The sequence below is a fragment of the Chanos chanos genome, chromosome 9 (assembly GCF_902362185.1).
Source record: "Chanos chanos chromosome 9, fChaCha1.1, whole genome shotgun sequence".
Taxonomy (NCBI): Eukaryota; Metazoa; Chordata; class Actinopteri; order Gonorynchiformes; family Chanidae; genus Chanos; species Chanos chanos.
Genome location: NC_044503.1, coordinates 13,362,415 through 13,384,650, shown reverse-complemented (window position 1 = coordinate 13,384,650; position 22,236 = coordinate 13,362,415). Strand labels below are relative to the sequence as shown.

At 40.3% G+C, this 22,236-nt stretch overlaps 1 protein-coding gene across 1 annotated transcript; it reads left to right on the top strand.

The window, feature by feature from the left end:
* Positions 1 to 272: 272 nt before the first annotated feature.
* On the top strand, positions 273 to 20,427 carry cacna1sb (calcium channel, voltage-dependent, L type, alpha 1S subunit, b). Its single transcript, XM_030783967.1, is given in 45 exon segments — positions 273 to 460; positions 2,345 to 2,450; positions 5,536 to 5,675; positions 5,886 to 6,019; positions 6,115 to 6,267; positions 6,447 to 6,652; positions 6,751 to 6,854; positions 7,019 to 7,164; positions 7,314 to 7,395; positions 7,497 to 7,657; positions 7,861 to 8,086; positions 8,182 to 8,389; positions 8,492 to 8,612; positions 8,694 to 8,808; positions 8,969 to 9,068; positions 9,397 to 9,466; positions 9,939 to 10,071; positions 10,193 to 10,322; positions 10,422 to 10,481; positions 10,590 to 10,696; positions 10,875 to 10,962; positions 11,226 to 11,333; positions 11,430 to 11,482; positions 12,562 to 12,708; positions 12,906 to 13,107; positions 13,453 to 13,611; positions 13,994 to 14,104; positions 14,259 to 14,342; positions 15,024 to 15,071; positions 15,813 to 15,839; positions 16,024 to 16,149; positions 16,358 to 16,423; positions 16,500 to 16,591; positions 16,721 to 16,880; positions 17,056 to 17,183; positions 17,310 to 17,406; positions 17,585 to 17,687; positions 17,765 to 17,866; positions 17,989 to 18,116; positions 18,347 to 18,469; positions 18,602 to 18,821; positions 19,013 to 19,096; positions 19,358 to 19,449; positions 19,769 to 19,867; positions 20,197 to 20,427. Coding segments are annotated over 45 exon segments (5,568 nt in total).
* Positions 20,428 to 22,236: the final 1,809 nt, after the last annotated feature.

The window sequence follows — 22,236 nt, the reverse complement described above, 5'->3', positions numbered from 1 at the left end:
CGGTGTGGTTTTCCAGCAGAGGCTAGGTCTAAGGAGGTAGGCAGTGCTCAGACAGAGAGGGAGATTCAGGGGAGGTTAGTGTGAGGGTGGTGGAGGTGCTTGATCTCACTGAAGATCTGCCCAGGGCATCAGAGGAGCCAACAGCTACTGGACCTGGAGGGAATCCATTGTTTGTGGAATAATTCTGCTGAAGGGGGGGAAAGAAAAGAAGACGTTTGCCGTGATTTGACTGGGATTGAGAGCTTTGTTTTTTTGGAGCGTGGTGGCTCAACATGGAGACCAACAATGTTCCAGCTCTGACCTCCTTTATCATGAATGAGGATGAGCTGAAGAGGAAGCAGCGAGAGAAACTGAAGAAACTGCAGGCCACCGGTGGGAACCCGCGCCCTGCTCGTTCCCTCTTGTTCTTCACTCTGAAGAACCCCTTCAGGAAGGCTTGTATCAACATTGTAGAATGGAAGTATCCTTCAAAATCTCAAACACACCTAGATGTTTTGAGTGGCTGAATTGTGTTTTTACCGCATTGTCAGTTTGGATGGGATTAGCTTTTGGAGTATGACTATGCACAGTGGTGTACGTACTGTTCTCGCAAACCTGTCTCCAGAGAACTGGTTTAGTTTGGATACATGTGTAGTATGCCAGAAAAAGAACATGTGTAGAGCAACTGGTTTTGTTTACACCGACTTTTTGTCACAGATAGTTTAATTCATTCCCCAGTCAGGATCCGTGTCTGATGTTTACAGAAGATCACGAGAACAGCAAGAGAATTGTTTTTTGTTTTGTCTCCTAGCTCAGTGATGAGTTAGGTGTTGAATCTTTAACAGGCAAATAGGCCAAGGCGTTAAGCTTTTGTTATGCAGAAACCCACCCACAGTCAATTTGAAGCATTTAGCATCTGTCTTTTCACTGGCTAGGGTGCTGATCCAAAGCCTAACCCTGCACTATTTAGGGCTGCTGGCTAAAAATGATTGATAAGGCCATTTAATTCAGTGCTAATTGACCGGATTGGTTGACATTTTACTTTAGGCACAGAGAAAGCTGCCTTGATATTTACATAATTGACTACACTATGTTTACCCTCATGTATGTATTTAGCTTCACTTAATATTAAATTGTTTACATGATTCAAGATATTAAGTCAATGAATTTACAGTTTTGAGCATAAAATTAAAGAAACACATCTTAGCTCAGATTTTAGAATTATTTTAGGCGTAACAAAAGAAATTTGGGTATAAATGTACAGCAGTTAGTTGTTTTAGTGGCGTGTTAGCTGCAATTGTTTTTAAATCTGCTTTTCTTATTACTATTTAAATGGAAACATTACTTTAAAAGTGTAAGGAACTAACTTATAGTAAAAACTCCCAAAGCTCTCCATATTTATGCAACAGTGGAACAGACATTTAAAAAAAAAAAAAAACTGCATCAATTTCTGCATAATCATGTTCTTACAAAACTGCAATATCTTAACACTCGACTATTTTAATTATGAAGTTAATACAAAAAAAAAAATCACTAACAGAACTCTCAAGAAGTAGAGAAGATTCCCATGTAAGGTGAACGTCTGATGGGTTTGATTTGATGCTGATGCAGCGTGTATAACTGTGGAGTCTTTTTTAAATAAGTGTATTTAAATGGTTTGATAGTATTCTGGGTCCATGCAGCTGTCTGGTGTCATCAGTGACAGACGTGATGCTGAGCTGGCAGGGGAATTCTGGCACACTGTCACCTGCTGGTTGAAGTGCATGTATACATGAGAGAGTGGGAGACCAGGCAGAATTACACATACAGTATGGGCTGGTGTGGAAGATTGATGTGTAAGGGATGGTCTTTCATGGGGGTCGTGTCAGTTAGTGGTATACGTTGTGTGCTTTAAACGTTGCTGACTAAGTTAGGCTACTACACGGCCTCCAGGTCTGCAGAAATGTTGAAAGATTCAAAGTTCAAGTTCTCTACTTCACAGAGAAAAACAAAGCATAGCTCTAGATCTTTAAATTGAGTCATTTCAAAACGTAAGAAGTCCATGAGCTGATTTTACAAGGACTCCAATAACACTATCAAAATTAATTTTCTAATATAATTGGAAGTTAACTTGAAGCGTTTCAAATGAGATTACAACACTGAAAGAACAGTAATTTTTTTGTGTTTTTGTCTTAAATTGTTTAAAATTAGATCATCTCCTCAAACCAAACTGTCACACAGAGAACATCAGTTCATGTGCCTTCTTTTCAATGCCTGTTCTCTGGATTAGCACACTCTAGTTGTTAGAATTTTCATAGTGTATTATTTGTTGCGTGGGGGTTGCCCATGTGATGGTCCACTGATTCTCCTGAGCAAACACCTCCAGGCCGTTTGAGATCATCATTCTGCTCACCATCTTCGCCAACTGCGTAGCCCTGGCCGTGTTTCTGCCCATGCCAGAGGACGATACCAACCACACCAACACAAGTCTGGTGAGATCCACCTCTGTTCACCCAAAAACAAGCCTGTAGCCCTCACTCACCATTACCGTGTCATTTGTATGAGGTTTAGAGCTGCAAGATTTCCCAAAACATGTTTCACGAAGCTATTGTTTTCACACTGCAAACTTTTCCCGAGGGATGAACAACGCTTGTTTGCTGCTCAATTGAGAGTTATCCTCATATGTTTGTTAGGAAGTCTATGTTTTAGAAATAATACATAATGATTTTCATAGTTTGGTTTGTGTGATTGCAACATTTTTCATTGGGACTTGGTAAATCTCTTGACCACCTACTGATATAACATGATTAAAATTTACCATAAGCATGAATACGTGACAATGGGCGAACAGAGTTTTATAAACATCTAAATCTAAATTCAGCTGGAGATAATCAGGCAAATCATCTGCTTGTAATTTAAAAATAAAGTTGAAGACAGGTGTTTTTGTACGTAACTCACTAGCTTGGCACATGCTCTTTCCATCCAGAGTTGAATGTGTGTCATGTTTTAATAGTAATTTATTAGTCCCGTAAGATAGTCATTCTAAACATTGTAACTATATCCATGCCAGCCTGTCTCCTGGTTGCTAAGTAAAACTCCGCTGACCAGGTCTCGCTCCGACTATAAAGCAAAATGTCGTTACGGTATACCCTGTTAGTTTGGCGCTGATGTGTGAAATCTGGGGGCTTAGAAGAAACGCAAAATGGAATTATTCTTTCATTCAAGTTTGATTTTTCAGTCTTTTAGGCGCTGTTATCCTAAAATGCTCTGACACAAATATCTCTCCCTTGTTCTTTTGCAATCCATTGCAATCCATTTTTCAAAATTTGACTTCAGGATTGCCTGAACTGTAAATTCTTTTCACATTTGATCCTCCAGTTTATTGATTCTGGCTGTTTTGGTTTTTGGCCAGGTAATGTGAAGTGTCATATGTGTGTGCTTGAATTTATTTTTTGCCCTCCAACATGTATTTGATCTTTGACATTCAGGTGGTACTGAAACAATAAACCACTGCCAGTTTTGGAATCAGTTTAGTTGAACTGGCATAATAACAACTTTGTTTTTGAGGACTCTTGACACCTTTCTTAGGTCTGAGAGTCAGTAATATGTTTTGAAATGAATATGAAAGATGAGAGAGGCAAGAGAGGATCTCTTCAGTTATACTGTTTGACATTGGATGCTTATATTTAGACCTTTGCTGAAGAAAACACTTGCAGACAAGTGTTGGTGTTGCAGTGGGACTGCAGTCCACAGAAATGAGTGTGAGGGTTAAAGATACACTGAAACTCCCCTAGAGGCTTTTTTAATGTCATGCCAGACCTGTTAGGACTCATGCAGGCCTTTTCACTCTATGACTGTTTTGGAAAAAAACACAGCTGACTCACCAAGCATTTTAATTTAGTCAAAGCAATGATTTGTTTATCTATTCGAAAACATATTACCATTCTCTGAAACTTCCTTTGAACAACCCATGCCTTGCATCAAAACATCAAGATTGTTTTATGTGTGTAGACACACTCTGTGGTGCTATTTGTGTATTTCAGGAGTATTCTCAGTGCAAGTGAAAGTGCTCTAACATCAGAACGCTTAACATTGCAATTTTATTTACATTCTGAGCAATATTTCTGATTTTCAGCTGTCATAAGGCTGTAAGACCTATTTATTTTGGGTAGAAATTTGAAACACTAAACATATATATTGTTATATGTCTGCTACATGTAATTAGAATGACTCTGGTCAGCACTGACTACACCATGTTAAAACAGGATTCAATAATAAATATGCAAAGGAATTACTTTGTAAAAAGGTTACACTTTAATCAAAATTTGGATAAATCTCAACAAAATAAAATTTGATCTATCTAGGTCAAGTGTGGCATCCAGTGAGTTACTCAGTCATACTCTTGTATCCCCACTAGTATTCTAGAGTGTCATTAAACGACCTGAAAGTATGTCACGATTATTATTCCATTACTTTGCATTGGTCTGCTCTGTGACCCAGCCCCGATGCTTTAGTATACCATTCCAGGGATACGAGTCATGAAATAGGAGCAGGCCAACGGTCTCAATGTCCCCCCCCCCCCCAACCACCCACTCACCCCTCAGCGCCATCAGAAGTAGGTCGGTACAGTGTCACTTATCAAACACAAACTTCTGCTTGAGAGGATTACATTAAGATGTCAGTCAATTATTTCTCCGTAGAGTCAAATGTGTTCACAAGGAAAACAAGGCACAGCGAATTGACCTCTTATAGACATTAAAACATTTTTTTTGTTGGACTGATTATCAGATTTTAGGGTCAGACACTTTATCTGTCTTTGCCATGTCTTAGGCCCAGAAATTATATTTAATTTCAGCTGTAACAAAACAGAAATGGCAATGTTGAGATAAAAGGATCATTCTTTTGTTGTTTCGTTGTAATTTCTAGTGGGTTTGCATTTCTCAAATCTACAAGTACTTTGTGGATATGAAAAAGGAGCTGAATCAAAATATTACTGACCACTAAATCGGTGCAACAGTTGTTACTGAAGGCACATTAAAAAGGATGACAAGGAAGCTTTTCAAAACATGTCTGTGTAAGTGACTGTCACAATGTGACCAGCTCTAGCGTATAAACAGCGATCACAGAGGCGCCATACATGGCTCTGTTTGCCTCCTCTTTCCAATGGTAACAGTGTCTGTGTTAAAAACAGAGAGGAACAGAGGGAAACCCGTAACCAAGCCCTGTGAGCGGTTCCATTATGCAGAAGAATAACACAGTTCAACAGTTCATAATTAACACAATGTGATATGATTGACCCATTTAAATGAGGGAATGAATGACTTTTCTTCTGTTTGTGTCCTAGCGATGTGCAACCTTTAAAACACAGACTCTTTTGTAGAGGAGCATGCTTCTTATTATGTCAGCACTGTCTGACTCATCTAGGCAGTACTTGTATACTGTCCAGATGAGCTAATGTAGAACACGTTAAAGCAGTAAAGCTGACTACATCAGTATATAAAACATGGCAGTTCCATGCCTCCTATGTCCTTTTTTGAAGTAAGTCTCATAAACTCAAATAAAATCCTTCTCTTATAGGAGAGTCTGGAGTACATCTTCCTGGTCATTTTTACATTGGAGTGCTTTCTAAAGATCGTGGCGTATGGATTTTTGTTCCATGAAGGTGCCTATTTACGGAATTGCTGGAACATACTGGACTTTGTCATTGTGTTCATGGGGTAAGCTGTGACCCATAATGGCCCTCACCTTTCAAGGCTCCTCAAACAAAAGGAATGCATTTGAATAGAACTTTATCAAGATATCTTGTTTTGTCACCCTCAGAGGAAACCAGTCCTATCTTTTAATACTTTCCATGCTGTGAAAGCGTGGAAACTGCTTTCTGCAGTTCCAACAGCAATGCAAACCCGGTTATTAATCTCTATCCGCAGGCTCTTCACTGTTGTCTTGGACACCATCAACAAAATAAGTGGAGTCCCTGCAGGAAAAGGAGGCGGGTTTGATATGAAGGCCCTCAGAGCTTTCAGAGTTCTTCGACCACTGCGTCTTGTATCAGGAGTGCCCAGTAAGACTTCTTCACCAATGATATTCCTGCCGATTGACGACTAACACATGCATTTGTGTGATGGCATTAAACGAGGTTTTGTTGTTCTCCTCCAGGCCTGCAGGTGGTGATGAATTCTGTTCTCAAAGCCATGCTTCCACTTCTACACATTGGTCTGTTGGTGTTCTTCATGGTCACCATTTATGCTATTATGGGCTTGGAGCTCTTCAAGTGCAAGATGCATAAGACCTGTTACTATACTGGCACAGGTAGATAGGTCCCAAGAATTTGATTGACAGGATATGTGTTTAATCTTTATTTTTTCCCCCCATTTATGACATATTTAAATACTTAATAAAAATTTGAATCAGTGTCATCGGATGAGTTTTCTTTTATTCTTATCAAATCTAAACAGCGTATTTCAGTTGTCTATGTCTTTGTCTTGCAGATATCCATGCAACAACGGGAAATGAAATGCCTGCCCCATGTGCCCAAGCTGGACATGGGCGCCGTTGCACCATCAACGGCACAGAATGCCGAGGGGGGTGGCCTGGACCTAACTATGGCATCACCCATTTCGATAACTTTGGTTTTGCCATGCTCACTGTCTTCCAGTGTATCACAATGGAGGGATGGACTGATGTTCTCTACTGGGTAAATAACTATGACACCAGCTGCTTTAAGTCTGAAACCAGACCTTCACAAAGGCAATGAGCAGAAATTTCAGATATTTGTTATTTCTCACCCCTCAGGTTAATGATGCCATTGGCAATGACTGGCCTTGGCTCTACTTTGTGACCCTTATTCTCCTGGGGTCCTTCTTTGTGCTCAACCTGGTCCTAGGAGTTCTGAGTGGGTATGGAATACTCATAAGAGGGAGATAAAGCCTTGGACTGTCTTTATCAACCTGATATTTCCTATACATCTACTCATTCTGAATCCATTAGCTAAGTGGATGTCATTGAAATGGTTGGTGCCATGTGAAATGGTCACTTTAATTTCTTACCTTTATTTCTGCAGTGAATTCACAAAGGAGAGAGAGAAGGCCCGCTCCAGAGGAGAGTTCCAGAAACTAAGAGAGCGGCAACAGCTGGATGAAGATCTGAAAGGTTATATGGCGTGGATTACTCATGCTGAGGTCCTGGCCATGGATCAGGAAGGACAAGGTAATTTCAGTGTACTTTTTCTTTATCCACATATCCAGCTTGTAGATTCCTCATTGTCAATAGAACATATTGTTCTTGGATGAATAATCATCCAAAGTCCCACCAAAACATGGAATCTCATTTTGTTTTTCTCTTTGCCCTGTTGTCAGGACTTCTCCCACTGAAGGATAGTGGCTCAGAGACAGACAGCTTGTATGATGCGGAAGGCATAAACCGTGTGGTTTATTACTTGTGAGTGCACAATACAGTGCTTTTAACAGACTGTCAGAAATTTCCATAGTGTCAGGTTTTGGTTCATACAGGGGGTCACTCTTTCACGCTTACGCTTGCAGTCGCCTTGCTCGGCGGTGGAACCGAGTCATGCGTAGGAAATGCCATGTTTGGGTGAAATCCAGAGCCTTTCACTGGTTTGTGATCTTGGCGGTCTTCCTCAACACTCTGGCCATAGCCTCCGAGCATCATCATCAGCCTGAATGGCTCACGCATTTACAAGGTTTGCCATCTCCATCAACTTGTAGAATATGATTCAGGTTGTTTTCCAGATTTAAAAAAAATGTTTTCAAAAGAAACGCAGAACTTTTTGCAAGTGTTCAATTTCAATCACTGTTCCCTCGTGCTAGTTGCAAATTCTGTTCAAATGGGCTGTCCCCTGTTTGTCAGCACATAAAATGTTTCTCCTTGTTGTCTTGGTTTCAGACATCGCCTCTAAGGTCCTGCTCATCTTGTTTGCTATTGAAATGTTCATGAAGATGTACGCCTATGGTCTGCCAGCCTACTTCATGTCCATCCTAAACCGCTTCGACTGCTTTGTCATCACAGTCGGCATCTTGGAGATCATCCTGGTTTCATGTGATGTTATGACACCTCTAGGAATCTCTGTGCTGAGATGTATTCGACTCTTGCGCTTGCTGAAGGTTACAAAGTAAGAGCTTTTGTCCAGACCATCTTAGAATAGTTTCAGGTTGTGTGTATTATTTTGGCATCTTGACTGAACATTGTCTCTTCTATGGTTTACAGGTACTGGGCATCTCTCAGTAATTTGGTGGCCTCCCTTTTGAACTCTGTTCGTTCCATCGCCTCCCTCCTCCTCCTCCTGTTCCTCTTCATTGTCATCTTCTCCCTCCTGGGCATGCAAGTGTTCGGTGGCAAGTTTAATTTCCCTGACCGTGAGGTGCAACGCAGCAACTTTGACAACTTTCCACAAGCCCTCATCAGCGTCTTCCAGGTGAGTTAATCCGTGGACAGTACTTCTTAAGAAAAAATAATCCTCTGCATATCAGTAAGTGGTTCACAATGCAGTATTCAGTAACCATAAACTGTTATCAAGGTCCTAACAGGAGAAGACTGGAACACAATCATGTATAATGGAATAATGGCCCATGGAGGGCCAAGCTTCCCTGGGATACTAGTCAGCATCTACTTTGTCATCTTGTTCGTCTGTGGAAACTGTATCCTTTCAGTGATCTGATAGAGACCATCTTGTATATGCATAGACTCAGTTGTTCTGTTCCTGACCTGGCTGTGTTCAGATATCCTTCTAAATGTCTTCTTGGCCATTGCTGTGGACAACCTTACTGAAGCAGAAAGTTTGACCTCGGCTCAGAAAGAAAAGGCAGAAGAAAAGGCACGAAGGAAGCTTATGAGGTAAACATCCCCAGTATTGGTTCCTTTTGGTCTTTTAACCCCCCCCCCCCCCCCCCCCCCAAGGAACAGACTGAGACAAACAGATCAATATGACCTCACCTTCACACCCCAGCATTTCAAATACTCTGTGTGACCCACATTTTTTCATATGTTCCCTAAGAGCAAATCTGCCTGAGAGGACAGAGGAAGAGAGGGCTGCACTGGCCAAGAAGCTGGCAGAATCAAGAGCTAAAGGAGAGGGTATGCCAACCACAGCAAAGGTCAGTCACATAGATATGTGGAACAGGGTCACACTTCACTGCACAGAGGAGCTTAAGAATTTTTTTACTAATGGAAAAACCCAACAGTATAGCACTGACTTTTTAACATGGGCAGTGATATACAAATGCGTGTGATGTATGTCAAACTTTTATTAGAGAACACTCGAGCTCTGTCAAATTGAATGAGTTTTTAACAGTAATTTCATCTGAGGTGTGTCGTTGTCGAATATTTTTTGACTGTCCTTATTTCAATGTAACATGTGATTCTTTCCATTTCCACCCTTCCTCACAGTACCTCACTTTTTTTTGTGATGTTGTTTTTCTCCAGCTCAAGGTTGATGAATTTGAATCAAATGTGAATGAAGTGAAGGACCCATTCCCACCTGCAGACTTTCCAGGTAAACCAACACCAAAGCTAATTTTTGAAAACGTGGAGTCTAGCTTCCTCTTGCTATCCACAGAGCAAGGGTTGGCAGTCAGGAAGTACTTGGCAGTGGTCAAGTATTTAATTGGCAGTGATGGGGTATATAAACATAGTCACTCCACTATAAGTAGATTTTATTATTAGCCTTTAGCAAATTCAATGATCATTTATGGCACAGCTTGTTTATAATATTTGATGCTCATTTTAGGTATCCTCGGGGTCACTCAGTTTAACGGACATGTGCAAAAGTCTTTCAGGGGTTCCTATTTTTCATTCAGACAAAAAAGATATTTTTTAATAGAATTTATTATTTGTTTCTAAGCATGAACTTCACGAATATGTAATGATGATGTGGATAGGACTTTTGATTACATCCTGTTCTAATGAGAATCAGTGTGCCGAATTCTGATTTTTGTGTGGGATTTCTGCTTCTCATCCTGGTGAAGGTGATGATGAGGAAGAAGAGCCAGAGATACCTCCGAGTGCAAGGCCCAGACCCATGGCTGACTTGCAGCTCAAAGAAAAGGCTGTGCCCATGCCAGAGGCTAGCTCCTTCTTTATCTTTGGACCACAGAACAAGTGGGTCACTTGCAACACAGCAGGAGAAACAGAAACACTAACATGACTGATACTGAGTCTTGTTGTGACTGATTTGTGGTGTCACCATTTACACCGAGTAATCTGTGTGCTTGTACGGAAGGTTCCGCAAGATTTGCCATCGGATCATCAACGCCACCACGTTCACCAACTTCATCCTGCTCTTCATCCTGCTTAGCAGTATCTCCCTCGCTGCGGAGGACCCCATTGACCCTAAATCTTTCAGGAACAAGGTAACAAGTTGTGCGTCTCTACAAAAGCAGGACAGTGCTTAATACTACCAGTTTCAGAGAAATAAACTTACATTCTGCACTTCTCCAATGTTCCGACAGATCCTGGCGTACGCTGATATTGTTTTCACTACAGTTTTTACCATTGAAATTGTGCTCAAGGTACAACACAAGTTTCTCGTTTATTTAATTTTCTTAGCATGTCTGTTCATGCTGCAAGCCCTTTCTTTAGTTTTAAGAAATCATTTCCCTTTTGAATTGTTTTTTTAGATGACTGTGTATGGTGCATTTCTGCACAAAGGTTCCTTCTGCAGAAACTCCTTCAACATCCTCGATCTCATCGTTGTTGGTGTTTCCCTCCTTTCTATGGGAATGGAGTGAGTTGGAATATATCTGATGACTTTACTGATGAACCAGTCCAAGTGCTGTTGTAGAATAGCATAGTGATTCCCCACAGATTAACATATATTTAGATCACAGTAAAGAGTGACTCATAAAGATGATGAAGTCGTTCACTGAGGCATGGTGATGAATATCTGTTTGTCTCCTGTGCAGATCCAGTGCCATCTCTGTGGTTAAGATTCTCAGGGTTTTGAGGGTGTTGAGACCACTAAGGGCCATTAACAGAGCCAAAGGACTTAAGGTGTGTTAACTTTCTCTCACCTCTGCAGTCTGTTTCATATGTTTCAGTCTTAGGCTTAACCTGAACATATCTGATGTTACTAACCAAGCTGGGCCGTGTGCAGAGCATAAAACGATGAGGTTTCAATGAATCTCTCATTTATCGATTGTATTCATTCCATGGCACATGAAACTAGTTCTATTCTGTGTATCACTCATGTTCTGGGAAAGATGTTTTAGTAGATGGTATATTTACTTGTACTGTTTTGTTTTCCCCCTGTGCAGCATGTGGTGCAGTGTGTGTTTGTGGCCATCAAAACAATAGGAAATATAGTTTTGGTCACTATGCTCCTGGACTTCATGTTCGCCTGCATAGGAGTTCAGCTTTTCAAGGTAAGATGTTGAGTTAGCTTGTCTGTGTACGTTCCTGTTACACTGGTTTGATCTGTTATAGGTATGATGCTGAAATTTGCTATTCTTCTCTTAAAGGGCAAGTTCTACTCTTGTACTGATCCCTTAAAATTAACAGAGATGGAATGTCAGTAAGTAACATTTACCCTCCTGTCTATATATATATATATATATATATATATATATATATATGCAGTTGGCCCTCATTATCCGTGAGGGATTAGTTCCAGGACCCCCTGCGAATACCAAAATGCGCAGATGCTCAAATCCCTTATATAAAATGGCCTAGGATTTGCATGTAACCTACACTTATCCTCCTATATATTTAAATCATCTCTAGATTACTCATAATACCTAATACAATGTAAATGATATGTAAATAGTTGTTATACTGTATTGTTTGGGGCAGTGTTTCCCAATCTTGCTCCTGGGGGACCCCTGCTCTGCATATCTTCTATCTATCCTTGCTCCGAATATACCTGATTAGTGTGATTAACATGCTGTTGATCAAATCAGGTGTGCTCAGCCAGTCAAAAGTGCCACTGATGAGTTCAGCCTAGTAGGTAGAGCAGGGAAAGATGGAAAACGTGCAGAGCTAGGGTCCTCCAGGAGCAGGATTGAGAACCACTGGTTTAGGGAATAATGACAAGATAAAAAAGTCTGTACATGTTCAGTACAGATGCGACCATCACAGGCCCAACTACATAGTACACGTCAGCAACAACGTAATATTTTTTTTCTCTCAACACTTACAGATTCCTTTCATTTAATGACCTGAAAGAGAAATACATGGAATGAAACACAGAATATTCTAAATATTTACGCATCAAAGAACGTACATATAGGAAATATAATTATAAATAAAGAAAATATAATTAATTTGATTAAATCAATTTGTAATTTTAAAGTATGTGCCTACACATCACTTCAATTTTTTTTTTCCTGAATATTTTTGATCCCCGATTGGTTGAATCCGTGAAGGTGGAACCCGCGGATACAGAGGGCCAACTGTTTGTGTGTGTGTGTGTGTGTCTATATATATATATATATATATACAAATACTTTACTTTTTACTTTTTTGAAACATATATCAGTACATATAAAAAAGTAAAGTATTATAATTATATGAAAATTAGATGTTTAAACTCTCTTTTCTCCGTTTTTGCTCTCTTGTGTTTTACTCACGTTGATGTGTGTATGTTTCTCTCAGAGGCACTTTTGTCAAGCGGGTGGAGAATGCTCTACATGACACTCAGATTCAGCAGCGTGAATGGGTCAACAGTGACTTTAACTTTGACAACGTGTTTAATGGAATGCTGGCTCTCTTCACCGTTTCCACATTTGAGGGCTGGCCAGAGTGAGTGTGGTGGAGGCTTTAGGATGTCTACACCTAGCTGTCATTCATCATCTAGCAGACATTATACCTTACCTTTTTGAACAATAATGTATCATAATGGGACACAGATGTACATTGCAAACAGTTACAGTTGCATAGTGATTGAATTCTCTCTCTCTCTCTCTCTCTCTTACACACACACATACACACACACACAGATTACTTTATAAAGCAATAGACTCTGACAGAGAGGACATGGGCCCTGTTTATAACAACCGTGTAGACATCTCCATCTTCTTCATTGTCTACATCATCCTCATCGCCTTCTTCATGATGAACATCTTCGTTGGCTTTGTCATTGTCACCTTCCGGGAGCAGGGAGAGCAGGAATACAAGAACTGTGAGCTTGACAAAAACCAGGTAAGCCGCACTGACTGTGTGGTAAACAGTTATTCAAATGCTCTGCCATAATGCTCTCATGGCACTACCATACATTTGACATTACATTTGCATTAAATATGACATTAAAATGCACCTGTTCTCTCTAACTGCTCAGTCAAGTGCTGGATAATTTTAGTCTGATAGCATTTAACAGGCATGAGAGTGGAACGTTAAAAGGAGAGTGGAACATAAAATTAAGTCTATCATATGATCCAAGCTTAGAATAGCTGTAAATGTCTGATTATGATCCTCATGCCCCTCTCATTTCTACCTGGCATCACTGTGATCTGTACTCATTATTTTCTTACTCTTCTGTCTGTATAGCGCCAGTGTGTGCAGTATGCTCTGAAAGCCCGGCCTCTTAGATGTTACATCCCAAAGAACAAGCATCAGTACAATGTGTGGTATATTGTCACTTCCAGCTACTTTGAGTACCTCATGTTCTTTCTCATCATGCTGAACACGCTGTGTTTAGCAATGCAGGTACACGCACACACACACACACACACACACACACACACACACACACACACACACACACAAACACACACACACACACACACATACACACACACACAGTACCATCTCTTCTATGAAAGCCAGTCACTTTGTGGAATTCAAAATCATAACCCACGTGTTTTTCATCTTCATATAAGATCATTTCATGTTTTCTTTAGTGTAGCTTGGAGCTCCTGGAAACTTGACAAAATATTTTGTGATACTAGTTTAGATTTTTCAAACTCTAAGACACTTTAATGTGTGAATTGGTGCCAATTGAGGAAATTTGAGGTACTTTCAGTCTCTTTGTAGTTCTGGTTAATGCAGATTTGTTGAAACAAGCCACTCTTCTCTGCCAACTATTCAGCACTGTAACCAGTCAGATCACGTGACGAAGCTGTCGGACACCCTTAACGTGATCTTCACTGTGCTCTTCACATTGGAGATGATCGTCAAACTGATTGCCTTCAAAGCCAAGGTAACACCACGACAAGGACTCTGATTAAGCGAGAGCTCATGTCACAGAATTTGATTCCCCAACTTCTCAGCAACTTAAGGATTTCTCGGGAAGGCTTTATACATGTTGAGTGTCACTGCTTTATATCTTTGTTTCCTTTTCACTATTTAAACAGGGCTACTTTGGTGATCCCTGGAATGTGTTTGACTTCCTCATTGTGGTTGGGAGCATCGTTGACGTGGTCTTGAGTGAAGTGGATGTGAGTACACATCTGATCAAATTAAACTTCTCTTATTGCCTTTTACCATGGACTGTTGATGAACCCAGTGATTTCCATTTGATAATAAAGAACTGTTTTCATTCAAAACCTACACTCAGAGATATACTATCCAGAAAGAGCAGCAACCAATCAATATCAACCCTAGCTCAAAGGACAGGGTCAGTAATGGTTACAAGCAAAAACCAATGGCACCAACTTCAAACTAATCTCCATTGTCACTGAATGACTGAATTCACCAAGCACTGGTTGTCACACTGCATCCTTTCCAAATGGGTGTGTTGGGGGGGGGCACCTTTGTAATGTTCTCTGTCTGTGGTTGTGAGAATACTATAGTTGCTTAGCATTTCATGTCATTCACGGAGATTCATATTTCACACACTTCTTAATCTAGAGCACCACTTCACAGAATGGGTTCTCCAAAGTTTTTGCTTTTTTGTTTTCTTTTGTTTTTATCACCCAAGGAGAAATCCAGCTTTTCTCCTCAAACTGTCTTAATCTCTCAGCCATATGTAGATCAGCTTTGTCATTTCTTCTTCCACTGCAGTTGGTTGCCACCATCCCATCATCCTCCATGTCTTTTTCCATTGCTTTCTTTTCACTGCTTTTTCCACTCACCTCTTACACTCATTTCTCTTTCATTTCATCCTCTCTTTCCCTCAGAATGCCCTGGCCGCCAGTGGGGGACTGTACTGCCTTCACGGCTGTGCTGTAAATATCTCTGCATTGCATGAGTCTTGCTGTGTGGACATTAATACCACTGTTTTGTGTGTTTTGCTCTTTTTATCTCATGACCCCAAGCAAGGACACTGAATAGATGCGTCAAAATAATGAAAGAGGTTAGTGCTTGTAAAACATATTATAACATAGCAAAACTGGAACAGGTAGTATTCCAGCTGATGGTTTTTGTAAACAAAAGTCATGGTAGTTTGATGATTCGGGTCATATTGCTTGTTTTTTTTGGATGGATGTGTAAGGTAGATGCGATGATTAAACCTTCTATGGTTTTTAAAGTCCCTTTGCTGTATTTTGGGGTTCCTGATTGGTGTACCAATGCAGAAGTGCATCCACCATGATTCAGGTCCTGGTTTTGCTATTGTTACTGTTGCACTAAGTGATTCAATACTCTTTAACCCTTTTTTTTCTGACAGTTGGTCAACCATACAAATATATCTGGATTTAAACTTCTAAACCGGAAGTTGTTTTGTTATGCTGCAGCTTAAATGCATTCTAACTAAAGTTTGGAATGAGCCCTTGACCCTTAAGCCTTTCTTTGCATATTAGAAAGAACAAATTATGTGTGCTCTGCCAAATATGACAGAATAACCAGTAGATTTACACAGAATCAACAAGGAATTTGGAGATAATACAGGAAAATCGTATCTAAACCACATATGGATGAGATGGAATGGCCTAATTGTCTAATATTTTATATCTGCTATATCTTTTCAGGAAACCAACCCCATGCAAGCTATTGCAGTAAGTCTGATTAAGTCTCCTTTACACATAATAAGTATACCTTTTTTTGGTGAATCAACTTTTTTTGAAAGCGGTACTGCTGATGTTTCTCCATATCAAATACATCTATAATTGTTGTATTGTTGCTGTTTCTGAAAGGACCGGTAACATGCTAATCTCATGCCAAAATATAATTTCTCCAAAGGCTGAAGAAAATGCTCAAGTGTCCATCACGTTTTTCCGACTGTTCCGTGTCATGCGTCTGATCAAACTGCTGAATCGATCGGAGGGCATTCGCAACCTACTGTGGACCTTCATTAAGTCTTTTCAGGTCAGTTAGAGCAAGTTAGGCACCAGATAAAATGGCTAACTAGTCAGGACAAAATGGACAATTCATAGCTTGTGTTAAATTATTGTTTCACTATAAAGGAGGTTAGAGGAATAAAACAATTTAAACCGCTTATGGCCCATATTGAGGTTATTAATGATTTCTTTCTCATTTCTGGAGATTCATGTTCTATTTCTGTTTTTATCTGTAGGCTCTGCCCCACGTGGCTCTACTCATCGTTATGCTCTTCTTCATTTACGCCGTTATCGGGATGCAGGTGAGTATCCAAGCTCGGCCATACCAGTGTTAGACTCACACATAGACTTATACTGGATGTCTTCCTGTCTTCCCAGGTCTTTGGTAAGATAGCCCTGGTGGACGGTACAGAAATCAATCGCAACAACAACTTCCAGACATTCCCTCAAGCTGTCCTGCTGCTGTTCCGGTGAGTTCCATTCTGTGTGTATGAATTTCTATTGCCATAACTACGCACCATGTCTCAGACAGAGCTGAGTGTTGGCACCATAGTCCTGAGTGCTGTTCTGAAGCTGGTTGCTTTTGATTGGATGTACAGGTGTGCTACAGGGGAGGCCTGGCATGAGATTATGCTGGCATGCATGTATGGGAAACTCTGCGACCCCAAATCTGATTACAACCCAGGCGAGGAGTACACCTGTGGCACCAGTTTTGCTATCTTCTACTTCCTGAGCTTCTATATGTTGTGTGCCTTTTTGGTGAGCAGATACACAGCTGGACACATAACTGAGTCACCATGAATTTGCCTTGAACTTCCGTTTCAATTAGACAAATGATAAAATGCCATAAGAATAAAAGTTGCCATTTATACAAAATATAAACTATTATGACCTCATCATGGATTATTACTTATCAAGCTCTCTTCCCACCCAGATCATTAATTTATTTGTAGCTGTCATTATGGACAACTTTGACTACCTCACCCGAGATTGGTCAATCCTTGGCCCTCATCATCTGGATGAGTTTAAGAGGATTTGGGCAGAGTATGACCCTGACGCCACGTGAGTCAAATATCTAAGAGGAGTGCTCTCTTAGTTTTTAGTATGAATTCATTTTTGCTTCTGCAACATCTAATACAGTCTCCGTAGATATCTTTCTAAAGCATGGTTTTCTCTTTGGTCTCACAGCGGTCGAATTAAACATCTGGATGTGGTTACACTATTACGAAGGATTCAACCACCGCTTGGCTTCGGCAAATTCTGTCCTCACCGTTCAGCATGCAAGGTACATCAGAGAGAATATCTGTGTTGCAAACATTACAAAATGTGTGTTTGACTGATGCACTTAATCACAGTTAGCCATTCCCACAGCTTGGTCCACTTGTTCCGTGGCAAATGATGACAAATTGGATGTCTTGATTGGTTTGTTTTTATTGATTTTCTGTGTTCCCCTCTCTCTCCAGAGGCTTATATCCATGAACATGCCATTGAACAGTGATGGAACTGTCACCTTCAATGCCACGTTGTTTGCATTGGTTAGAACAGCTCTGAAGATTAAAACTGAGGGTACGTATACATACAGGTGGCGAAGTTTGACGTAATGTGAAATACTAAGCTTACGTTACCTGTCTTTCCTCTGGTAGGCAACTTTGAGCAGGCTAATGAGGAGCTGAGAGCCATCATTAAGAAGATTTGGAAAAGGACCAGCATGAAACTATTAGACCAGGTCATCCCACCAATTGGAGGTAAACAACTCGTCTTTCGGTTCATTTTCAAACATTGATTGGACTGTTGCAGCTTTTAGAAAACACGCAGTTAATGTATACCACTGAGCTTGTAATGAATTGAAACGGTGATGCGCTTTTAGATGATGAGGTGACTGTGGGAAAATTCTACGCCACCTTCCTGATCCAGGAATACTTCCGGAAATTCATGAAGCGTCAAGAAGAGTACTATGGATATCGCCCGACCAAAAAGAGTGCGGCAGAGATCCAGGTAAATTTTCTTTGATGTTATGCATCATATTCTTCAGCTTGCATAGGACAAAATTCTCACAAAAATTCCTCTGTGCTCCCTCAAAATAGTGTTTTTTTTATCTTTCTCCACTCAACCTTTCTAATTTTTCTCCTCTTCCTCTCTGCTTTCCGTTCGGGGTGTGCTTCATCATGCATCATACTGTTCTCTTGTTTAGAATGGTGTTTTTCCCTGTTGCTCCTTTTCTGTAGGCAGGACTGCGTACCATTGAAGAGGAGGCTGCTCCTGAGCTCCAAAGAGCCATCTCTGGAGATCTGATTGCTGAGGACGAGATGGAGCGAGCCATGGAGGCAGGAGAGGAGGGCATCTACAGGGTGAGGGGTCATACCTGACCGGGATTGATCACCATAATTAATGGGATCTCATAGACCCTTAAAAAACAAGTTCATGGTCAGTGGCGGTTTGCTGATATTGTTTTACAACCCTGCTTTTTCTGCAACGTGTAGCGAACAGGAGGTCTGTTTGGAAACCACGTGGATCCATTCTCTTCTGAGCCCAGTAGCCCCCTGTCGGCGCAGGTGACAAGCCATCGTCCACTGCAGTTGTCTGAGAGTCGCCCAGAGGATGTGGAATCCCCGCCGGACTCGGTCTTCTTACACAACACTGAGTTCTTCCCCACGACCCCAACCAGAACCAATACCAACAACAATGCTAACTTTGCTGAGGAGTGAGTACATCAGAATCATAGAGGGTCTAATCTTAACTAAGCTACTTTTTTTTTTGTTTTTTGATTCTTGAACTGCATGCTCTACTGAACAAGTGGAGCTGTCGCAATGAAAGTAGGAGGAGCATTATCCACCAAAATTTGTTATAAGGTATATTAATAATAAAAACTATCATGTGATTCCATGTTGTCAATATTTTTTGTAGGTTTGCATATGAGAGAGAATCCCTGTCTGATGTGGGAACAAGAGATCATTCTTGCGAAGATTTGGAACACTGTCGACATGGTCAGTCTATTTTACAAAAGAATAATTTCTCATTTTTACAATCATGGCAAAATGAACCCTCCAGAGTGGTTTCTACATTTGTGTCATATTGCTGGAATTCAAAATCTATATCTTATTGCTTGTTCTTTAGAGGTGAGAATGAAAAATTTTCAAAGCTAATTATAAGCACATATGGCACATATTTAGGGCTTGTGTGCTTCCCTTGTAAACACCAGCGTTGTGTCCTGACCTCCGTTTTTTTGTTCTTTGTAGAAAACTCATCTACATTCTCACAAAACTCAACCATGGGAGACACTGATAACAGACGCCCATCAGATTTTACAGTGAGGACAGATATAACACAGGTAAGGCTAAGAGAGGCAGGATGGTTTTAAATGGTGTATTCCAGTTTTAAGTTATCAAACACAATTTTGTTAACTACACGCATTCAAGAGCAAAACAGGAAAACTTGGCGTCATGAGCTGTTGCCTACAACTCCACAGTTATTCTAAAAGATCTGCATTAAACATGCCGCAAATTTATACTGCATTTACAAAAAGGAGATTCAGTGGGTACGGAAATAGCCGCCACCCCCCCCCCCCAACTTTTTTCTCTTTGACAGTTCAATAATTATGCATTTTTTAATTAATACATCGTTCTCTGTTTGCTCTTTCTTGACTGTAGTTCCCTTACGACCCCTCGTACAGTGGGCCCGAACCCCATGTTTCTTCTGCGGCTGCAGCACCAAGTCCTTCCCCAGCCGCGGACCAACTTATCCAACAGGTAACCGGATACCAGCCTACATTTGTCATCACAGCAATTCCACACCATCAGTTTACACTCACATTCATTAAATGTGATGTGTGTTACTTTACTTAGCACAAGTGTACTTCAGTAGAAACGAAAAAGATGCTTGTCAATCTTATTTTTGGTGGGTTGGATTTAAATTCACTCTTTTGCTAGAATTATGAAGTATACAGCACCGTTAACATGAACTGAAGCACAGGCTCATATTGGTAGTTCTTGTGTGCATGGAACTTAATGACAGTCATGTTTAAATGACCACTATCACTTTCCCTCTATTTTGTGCGCTCTTTTTTCTTTGTCTTTAGGCACTGAGAAGAGGTGGTCTGGAATCTCTGGCCGATGATCGTTCATTTGTGTCCGTGACTAAGATGGAAATGGCGGAGGCGATGAACATTAGCATGGAGGACATGGAGGGGGTGGCTGAAGGCATCCTGAATGGTCGTAGCGGTCGAGTGGTGAAGCGTAAGAGGCGTCCCATCCCCGTCCCGCCTAGCTCCAAGCCCGCTGAGGACACTGAAGCCACGACCACTGTGTAGACCATGACAGTATGAAGTACCGAGTAACTCTTATGGCACTTTAAAAATAAGGCTTTGTAAGGTGACATCGTGAGAGTCCAAAGCCTGAGTTTGTTGCCAAGGAAACCAAAACCCACAAACTAGGCTCCAGGCTTAGGCTTAGCATTTTGTGGGGACTCGTAAGTGACTGTAACCATGGAAGAGACCTTTGGCAAGTTACCTCTTTTATAAATTGGATTTATTTTTAATAGAAGAAAAGATATTTAAGATTAAAGAGGTTGATTAGAAGTTCTTTGCCGGCCCATTCCATTGGTAATAGAGAGCTTAAGAAGAACAACCATGGATATTTTTGTCTTAAGCCTTGGAGCCTTTGTTATGCGGTTAAACGTCCTTTAAATGTGACAAATCAAAGGGGGGCATTTTTTGCTACTGAGACAGACCATGCCAAAAAGGATATGCTAATTTTATCTTTGGCCATTTGCGCTGTACACGGAATAGCTAAATACAGTTTTCAAAAGTAAATACAATTAATGTTAGCCTCAGTATGGTAAAATCATTTTTCAAATTACTTCAGGTATGAAATCCTGTTGTTTTTCATTTTTCTTTTTATTTAGCCACTGAGAGAAAAATGTTTCTGGTGTTCTGGGGAAAGGTTAACATTTTATTTAGTACAATAGCTTTTATTTTCTTAGAGTTTTTGGCCAACAGTTCTTTGACCAGCAGTGTTAATGAAATGCGTTAACAGGAAAAACTTTTCATGAGAACAACGGTTTTGCAATAAAAATGACAATACAGAGCATTAATGTTTAGTTCCAAGACTGAAAAGCAATTTATATCCCCTCTGATCTATGGGGAGATCTACAGCATGAAAAGTGAACAAACTGCTGAGGAAATACAAAAAGAACTGGTGATTAATGATTTATCAATACATTTTGTCTTGCGTTAAAAGCTACCAATTTAAATGATGAAGTCAGTAAATACATTTTCTCTCAGTTATGTCAAAAAATTGTGAGTTTGAAGTTATCAATTCATAATGAGTACTGAAAACGTTTAGTTTGTTTTTACTGGTCAGTGGCAGTTCCGTCCAGTTTTCAGCATACCTGGAGTATGATGGATGTGTCTATGGTCGTTTCACTGGAGAACTACTGGTTGTCTTTATAACTGAATTAAATTATTGCTGCAACATTTTGCACTTTTCTGTTGGAAAATGGTGGAGCGTGTTGAAGAAGGTAAACAGGTCTTAACATTTTTTTTCTGAGTTATTTCATCCTCTGGTTGACTATAATGCTTGTATACCTCTTGTTTGTAAAAAACATAAAACAAAGAAACGAATCAAAACCTCAATGAATCTCTTACTACGCAATTCATCTTTGTCTTTCTCTGGAATTTAAACTTATCTACCCTATTCTCAGCTTATGTCACTCCCTCTATGTAAATGTCATGCTGGGTTAGGATTTGCTACATGGAAGAGATAGTCATAATAATAATAATAATAAAAAGCATTTTCAAATATACCTTGCACTGTGCGGATAACAAATTTTCCTGTGAATATGAAAAATGACCGGTGTGCTTTGAGAGAGGACCAGTACTACTTTATCTACAGGAGAAAGGTGGGGTCCCTTCTAAATCAAAGCCTCACAGTCTGAATGAATGAATGACAGCAGACAATACCCACACAACACTTAACGTTACATAGACGTGTGTGTAGTTGAGCTAAAACAATAATGGATAATAGCGTCCAACAACAGACTGAAGTAAATCTAATTAAAATGCATAACTTAACAGAGCTTATTTTGGCCCCAGACCAGACAGTGGCCCTATGGCTACGTA